The sequence below is a fragment of the Protobothrops mucrosquamatus genome, unplaced genomic scaffold (assembly GCF_001527695.2).
Source record: "Protobothrops mucrosquamatus isolate PMUCROS unplaced genomic scaffold, P.Mucros_1.0 scaffold2824, whole genome shotgun sequence".
In the NCBI taxonomy this organism is placed as follows: Eukaryota; Metazoa; Chordata; class Lepidosauria; order Squamata; family Viperidae; genus Protobothrops; species Protobothrops mucrosquamatus.
Window position 1 is genome coordinate 151,738 of NW_015388857.1, and position 8,457 is coordinate 160,194.

General features: G+C 42.5%; 1 protein-coding gene across 1 annotated transcript in view; it reads right to left on the reverse strand.

Annotated features, from left to right (window-relative positions):
- Positions 1-6,640, reverse strand: part of LOC107296476 (vesicular glutamate transporter 1-like) — a 70,608-nt gene extending 63,968 nt beyond the window's left edge. The window contains exon 1 of the mRNA XM_015825829.1: positions 6,579-6,640. Within this exon, the coding sequence (XP_015681315.1) occupies positions 6,579-6,640 (62 nt within the window). The remainder of the gene's footprint in view (positions 1-6,578) is intronic.
- Positions 6,641-8,457: the final 1,817 nt, after the last annotated feature.

An 8,457-nucleotide genomic window follows, 5' to 3' on the forward strand; every position in this document is an offset into this window, starting at 1 on the left:
CCCCGGCTCCAGATGGTAATAATAACAATGACGGCCAGTATGTTATGGCAATGGCTCATCCCCCAGGGCAACTCCCCCCACAATGTCCCAGCACCTATGCCAGCAGCGATGGCCACAGTCCAGGTGCCTCCAAAGTCCACAACAACAGTTGGCAGCAACAGTTGGCACCACCAGTCTCTCTCCTCCTGGTGCTTCTTCTCTAGAATTCCTCTTCAGGTTTCAGGATTCAAAAACCCCCCCTCCCTTACTCTTTATTATTAAAATCCGAGGCTAGAAACCCCAGCCAACTCCCTTAATTCACACTCTCGCTTGCCTCCGTTTCAGATATCCTCCCACGGAGGAAGCAATAAAACTTCACTCTACCTAGCCTCTATTTAAAATACCCTTGATAGAAAAATAAAATAAGCTTCCAGACCTTCTCTTCCCAACTCCTACCACTCATGCCAGCCACACCCAAAGCCAACTGCAGCTGTCCCAATCTTTCCCTTCCCAGTCAAGCTCCTGCAAGCACTCTCAGGCAGTCCCCGCTACAGATACATAAATGAAACTAGTTAATATTTTACCAAACCAAATGAGTGATTTGGATAATTTTCTTATATTGGATTTACAAAAGAGACCTGTTAAAGTTGTAAAGAATTTTGTGAGAAGAAAAAAAAGGAAGTCATAATAAATCAAGTTCCATGACTTTATTTGAGAGGATTAAGGATTAAGATTGTTAAACATAAAGGGAAAGAATATGAGATTGATTTATTTGATCAAGACTAAAAGAGATATGTTGTTTTCTCTAGTACTGATAAGGAGGCTTTACAGATTTGTTTATAGATATATATATATTCTTTCACTCTACCTTTTCTGAACTTTCTATTTTTTCTTTTTATTCCTTTATTTTTTAATTTGTAATAGTTCCTGTAATTGTAATGCTCATTAAAATTAGTATTTTAAAGAAAGGTTTCTTGCCTTGTTAAGGTGAGGGTATGCCAATAGATACAATTCTAACCACCAAACTAGGATTCATGGAATTCTTTGGGGAATCTTGAATTCTTAAAGATCAGGCATAACAAGGATGTTTGTATGTAATATAGATTGTCAGGTGTAAACAACCAAACACTCACTGAGTTCAAAGCACTGAAAACTTTATTATTGCGATCTATACACAAGAATCCAATCAACTAATGGGCAAAGCTAAATAGGTGCTAGATAAGGGTCAAGGGAATACACTGGTAGGTCTCTTGTGGAAGCACAAAGATTCCAAACTTATGACACATTTATCCCCACCTTCCAATTCAGCTTGCTTACCTCCTACATAGATTACCCTGATGAAATAATAGAACCAGGAAGGACTTGAGATTCATCTCCTGACAAACAATCACAAGAATGTACCTTTGATTCTCTGGATCTTCTGAAGAAGGCACCAACCTATTGAGTTGGCCATCTTTTCTGTTACTCAGAGCACTGTGTGCTCAAAACCAACTTGGCATCTCCCAGATGATTTGGACTGTGGCCCTCATTACCCTTAGAAAATCATGTGGGTGAAAATTTGTGGGGAAAAGTCCAGCACATACAGAGGGTGCAGTGTCAAAGAAGGCACAAGTTCAGACAATAATTGAAAGGGGCTGGAACAATTTGGTTATCTGGCTGTCCAAATCTGGCATAAATCAGAACTCCTTATTTATTTTACTTTAAAAAAAAATCAAATATACTCAAGTCCTCAAGTACAACTAGAGAGAGACACAATTCTGTAAAAACAATGGAAATGTTTGATTGAAAGAGAGGTGAAATCAAAAGCCTCCTGTACAAAGTTATTTTGCATTTATTATTTAAATCAGGTATGCCCAGCCTGCAGCCCATGGGTCACATGTGGCCCTGTATAGCGAGTAATGTGGCCCCACAAGATAATAGAACATTAAAAAATAAAGGAAGTTTGTTATTTATATACATTAACTGTACTGTATATTTTATATGTGGCCTTCTTCACTCTGTGGCCTAGGTAAGCCTGGACAACTATGATCTAAATACAAAATATAGAGCAGAAAATGATAGACAGCCATACTGCAGAGAAAGATTTTTTCTCTACTCACCCAACTTATGGTGACTGGTTTGCAAAGACAATCCTACTAAGACATAGTTGTCTTATTATCTAACTCCAGTGTTACAATGTTGGAGAAGAGTCCTTCAAATGAATCTTCCACCGTTTTTGAATTTCTCCCTCCTCTTCACCATGTCGCTGTGGCACTCTTTTCTTCCATTGCACACCACCCATGCACCTCCCCAGTTGCACACTTGCAGAGGGTGATGAACAAGGGGAAGAGTAAGAAAGTGAAGCAAAACTGGGATTTCCCCTGTTAGCGTGGGGACCTCAGTCAATCCCTGGTGAAAGAAAAATTGTCCTTCAAGACTCAACAAGCAGGGCCCCCATGTGTCTAGATAATATGAAGTCCTTGGCTAGTAGGGGAGTGCTGAGGACTGAAGGTTTTTTCTCAGTCTTAACTGGCTTTCTTTCAGTCTGTCTCTCTGAAGAACATATTTAAGAAATGGCTAAGAGACAGCAATAAAACAAAACTTACTTGCAGGATAGAGAGGATGGAGTCACACAATAAACCTTAAATCCAGCTTAACAAAAATGCAGTTGCTCTGTTTGTATAACATGCTAGCTAGGCCCAGAGAGCTAAACCTTATGGCTTAGCATGTCTAGTTCACACAAAACGCTAACACGTAACTGGGTGACCTACAATATTCCAAATGACAATCTACCCATCCCCATTTTAACTAAGAGTGCTGCGTCAAGTAGCCACTTGCTGCTTTGTTACATTACCTGTAAAACTGAGGAAAATGATTTATTTTGCCATGTTTTATTATAAGTGTGGTTGAGTCACCTCTGGCCAAATATGTTTTATGGGCGCAGCTTGCTCCTGTCTTCCACAGCCCTTCCTAGTAGAAATTTGTAGCTACCATTCTCATATCTCCCCTTCCCAAAACCCAGTCTTCTGCACTTTTTGTTAGTATCTAATTTTAGCCTCTTCCAAAGAGTAAACTTTAATTCCCAGCATCTCCAATGAAGGTTGTGCTAGTTGAGGAATTCTGGGAACTGAAGTCCACACATCTGGACATTTCCAAGATAGAAAACATAGACTTGTAACTACATAGCCTCATTCTGACAAACTTCTTAAAATATATAGTGACTGCTAGTATGGGAAGGTGATACATTTTTTTCTTCAACAAGTTTCAGCTGCTACATCATCTAATTTCTTCTTCTGGAGACCTTAGTGGAACTGACTTTCAAAATTCCTTCTCAATTTCTAAGGGCTGAAGCTGTGAGGTGAGAACTGGTGATTCTCAAACACACAGGTAAAACTGCATGGTTTCAGTGCATTGGTGTCTTCTATCTTGTTTTCAGTAAAATTACTTATCTAGCTCTATTATGTCTGTTAGTGTCTGCTGTAAGTGAGTATCTGAATACAGGTTTTAATATTGGAATTTATGGCATTGCTTGGCATGAAAGCTGGCATTCTCTTGAATATTGATAAGGAATTTACTGTCATCCCTCCATCCCCACTCCCCAGTTTTAAGCAAAGGTGCAAAAATTATCTTGGGATTGGGTCCCCATCATTCCTTTGGATGCTTCATACTGTCTTTGTCACAGCTGTTGCTGAGTCAGAGTGACACACATCTTGTGCGGAAGACATCATAAGCTGTGACTCTGGTCTCCACCCTATGCCCTTTTTTTTTTTTAAGTAGTAGCTCATTGATCGGTCCTGAAGTTCAAAAGCTGTTTATAAAGAGATGATATGCACAGATGCATGTATTCAGGACCTGGTACCATCCTGGGACAATCCAAATTCAGCCTGAAGAAAAACAGATTCTGCACCTGAATAAATTATGCAAAAGAAGCACATTTGCATATCTCTTCTATAATTTAATCTGTTTCTGCTACTAGGAAATGTTCCATTCCTCTACCTGCCTTATTCAATCTTTGCCTGGCATTCCAAAGTTCTATCTCTTGTTTTTCAAATTTAGCTTAGAAACTTGGCTTTGATTTCTTGTCTTCTTTTTTTTAACAGCAAAGGCTATTCTATATGCTGAGGGTGAGCCTGATTAATTTCATTGAACTGGGTACTCCAAATTCTTATGCATTCATAGAGATGCCTTACAAATCTTCATGTTGTCCCCAGGGAACCATATTTGCGGGAGGGATATTTTGTTGTCTGCATAACTATCTGTTTTAGTCAGAAGAGTTATGGAAGAAGTATGCGTCCTTGTGAGTTTAAATATACTTATAGAAACAAGGGGGAGAGAGAGACAGAGCGAGCGCTCTCTAGCCACTTATAACTCTGGTGAATATTTTATGTTCCACTATGACGGTGCATATTTCAAACTGGAATCCATGCCAATTACGTAAAGCAATTTTGCTGTGGCAGTCAGACTCCTCCCTCTGTATCTTTATGGTGGGCTGGGATTTTATTTTAGTTTTTCTTTGCTTGGCTTTGTTTATTTTTAAATAGCAATGATCTTCTCAGCTGCATCGACCGGAGCCTTGTTTGATCTCCTAGTACTTTAGAAGGCCTTGCTTGGAAGGAAGTGGAGTGGATGTGGGGAGATTTGGATGATAGCTGATAAGCCATTCCTAGAGGAATATATCATCTTACGTTGGGTTTGCCTTAATGGGAATTGGGCCATTTTGGATCGTGACTATCCAAAACCTCTTTTTTCTCAAGACTTAGATTGTTGAGAATTTGATCTCAGTGTGCTTAATATTCAAACATTCCTTTCCTGATTTGATTTCTTGTGCATTATCTTTCAATTCAGGAATTGACAACATTTCGAATTCCTTGTCCTGCAAATTGAAGAAACTAAGATGAATTTGACAAGCTCATATCACCCCTTGCTATTCTAAAACCCATCCTCTACTAGCAAAATTATTCTCTCTCTGGACTGATACAAAGCTGAGCAAATGTAATAAAATAAATGAAAATATAATATTCAGCCCAGAAAAAGATTTAGGTATAATGGGGAATCTATGGATGTATTAAGGTGGTGGTAGCAGAAATAGTAATGCTGAGTAGTGGAAACATTATTGTATGGGGTGATGGGGTGGGGTGGAGAAATAGATAGATGAAGGTTAAAAATAGAAACATTTCTCTTTCTTGTTCTTTTCAATCATGGTTACTTCTCTCATCATCACATTCTGGTGACCAAATATATAGTGTCTGGTAAATGCTAAAATACTGGAGATAGGAGCAAGCGGAGATATGAACGAGTTTAAATGTGATTTGTAGAACTAGAAAAATGATTTCCCTATATATTTGAAGCATGCAAACACAGAGATACAAAATAAATTGAAGCATTCAGGTTTGTAGCCAAGAGATTCCATCTGGCTATAGAGCAAAGGAGAGATTTTTTTTTAAAAAAAAATTACTTAGATAGAAAGTGGATTCTCTAAGCAGGGGCGCACATGAAAAAAATAAAGTAAAAATGGAAAGAGAAAGGAAAGCAGTTTGTGGTCTTCGGTGCATGTATGAAAAGCTACTGGAAAATATATATTATGCTGTGTGAGAATGCTAGTTAATCATGGTTGACCTCCAATAGCTGAGCACTCAGATAAGTATGCAATTATATATGGTTTGTATATTTTAATTCCACCTAATTAAATCAGGAGATCATATATAATTCCCACAATCCCCATATGACTTGCACACAACACCCTAGTGAGGTAGGGAACTGACCTGAATTCAACCTCCATCCTTCTCCCTCCACAAACTGTGTACTGGGAATGAGCTCATTAACAAGAGACTGTATTTTTCAGACCTGAAGTGTTAGGATGAGGCATGCTTGGTGATTATTGTGAGAACATACAAGAAATACAGCATCAGCACTGAATGGGATGGCATTGCTCTAAAGCAGTGGTTCTCAACCTTTTTAATGCCGCGACCCCCAACCGGTCGTAAGTCGAGGACTAAACCGGTCGTAAATCGAGGACTACCCAACCGGTCATAAGTCGAGGACTTTCCCTGCCCGGGAGCGCTGCGCATGCGTGGTTCCGCCCCCTGCGCCGGCCGAGGCGTAGCTGGCAAGCGGCAGAGACGGAGCAGGCCGACCACCCGGCACCCGCCGGAAAAGGGGAAAAAAATAGCGGACAGCCTTGCTTGGCGACCCCCGTGAAATGGTCGATCGACCCCAAATGGGGTCGCGACCCATAGGTTGAGAACCGCTGCTCTAAAGACCTTGCTGTGTGCATATGTATCTGTTTAAGTGCAACCTCAGAGCTGGAAAATGTGTATAAGCTATAAGTGAGTAATTGAGAATACAAGTATCTGTAAAGTGTGGGCATTGCCTATGACAGTTATAACGTCTTGCAACCCCCACCCCCCATTTTCAATTCCAGTTTACCTTACAGTTCAATGAAAACGTAGAGCATTTACATGTACTGTTTTAAATAGTTACAGTTTACGATTCAAACCCCGTTATTTCTCTTTTGCCTAGATGGCAGTAAACTTTGTTATAAACCCCCCCCCCACACACACAAATCTGTTTGCAGTTTCAAAGAGAGAAAGGAAAGCAAGCAGGCAGTGTCAAATTCTTACCTGTTTATCTGCCCCAAGGTCCTTCCCGCCAACTTCTTAAACTCTTCTTTTCGAAACTCCATGACGTTTTTGCTTCCTTGGTAAAAGTAAGAAGCGCTGGGACGCCCCTGCCCCTCTCCTTTCCCAGTGTCACCTTTGGAGACACGGAGGTGAACAGTTACAGACTCAGCCACATCAGGAAGGCTTCTTGGGGAGGGACGGGGTTGCACAGCGATCTCAAACCCGTTCCTCTCGCCCGATGCCTTTATTTTTCTCGTTTCGTGGGCTTCTTTCCCTCTTCCCTCGATTCTCGTTCTTTTCTTCCCTACTCTTTCCTTCCTAGCTTTTCTTCCTCCCCTTCTCTCCACCGGTCTCTGGGTTTTCTCTAGGACCCTCGAGATCTCTCAACTTGAGGAGCGGTGCGTGGGGATGCGACCATCAACGGCGCTGCCGCCTGGCGCCCTGCCCGATCCACCAACACGGCCTGAAGCGTCATGGGGGCAGCTCTGCCGCCGCGCACTAGTGCCCGCGCCCTGCGTGGGACGCTGCGGAGGGTCCCACTCTCTCCCCGCGCTTCCGCAGGCACCTAACCACTAGGGGATCAGCCTCTGGCAAGGGATCTGCGGAGGCGGCGACTCGGAGCGCCAGGGCTGGCTCAGATCGTCGGCGCGAACTTTCCCTGTCCCGAAAACCCGGACGCCGCCCAAGGTTGGGGTTTCAGCACCACGGAGAGCGACGCGAGAGTGCGCTACAGCGCCCGGCGTGAGATTAAGGGAATCGCGACCTGTGTGAGCTGAGACTCGGGAGGGGAGGGGGGCGGGCGGATAGAAGAGATTATAGGGGAGGGGACCATGGATGGGAAAACGAAAGGCAGCGAATGGGGAGGGAGGGTTGCTAGTATAAAAACTGAGGTTCCGAAAGTGTGGCAAGAGATTCTGGGTACGGAAAGGATACCAAAAGAAGAGAAAGAAAAGGGAAGGTGAAAGCAGAAAGTAAGAGCTGTTGCTCTTAGGGGGAGCCTGGAACCCCCACAGAGCGCGTCCCCGGGTGGCGGATTGGGGGCCCCTACCCATTATGGCTTTTATACTGTAATGGCGGGTTGGAGGGAATCAAATACCTCCCGTGGACCAACAGGCCTGGTGAGTGGCAGCTGGCTCCCCAGTATGGACTGAAGGCGGAGACCATATTGGTTGGAACGGATTCAGAAGAACAGCACACGGTGTGGTGGCAGCCACTTGAACAGCATGTGCACAGCGGTGTAGAAAGCAAAGGGAAGACTACTACACTATATATTTCCCAGGAAAATCATGTTAATGGCGGCAAAACCTAACAATGGCCCCGAGTGCGGGCACCCCTTAAATGGGGCAGGGGTGCTAAGACTCTCCTGGTCCGCTAGAAGCATGATAAACCCAAAACTACGAATTGGTACGTGGAATCTGAGAAGCCTATACGAAGCTGGGAAAACACACGACACTATCCAAGAAATGTCCAAATACAATATCTCTATATTGGGAGTGAGTGAAATGCGCTGGCCTGAAAATGGAATGTGTAGAATAGGAAATTATACTATCTACTACTCTGGTGAGAATAGCAAACACCATCGAAATGGAGTAGCTATAATTGTAAACAATCATGTAAATAAATGCATCAAGTCCTTTATTCCTATATCCGATAGAGTGATAATGATCCAAATAAATAGTACTCCAGTAAATATGAATGTTATACAAGTTTACGCTCCCACAGCTGACAGCGATGAGGAGGATTTAGAGAAGTTCTACGAAGATATAAGCAGTGTACTGAAAACCCTAAAAAGTAATGATATCACAATACTCATGGGGGACTTCAATGCAAAAGTGGGAGAAGGAAGTGATGCTCCTGTAGTTGGAAACTTTGGCTTAGG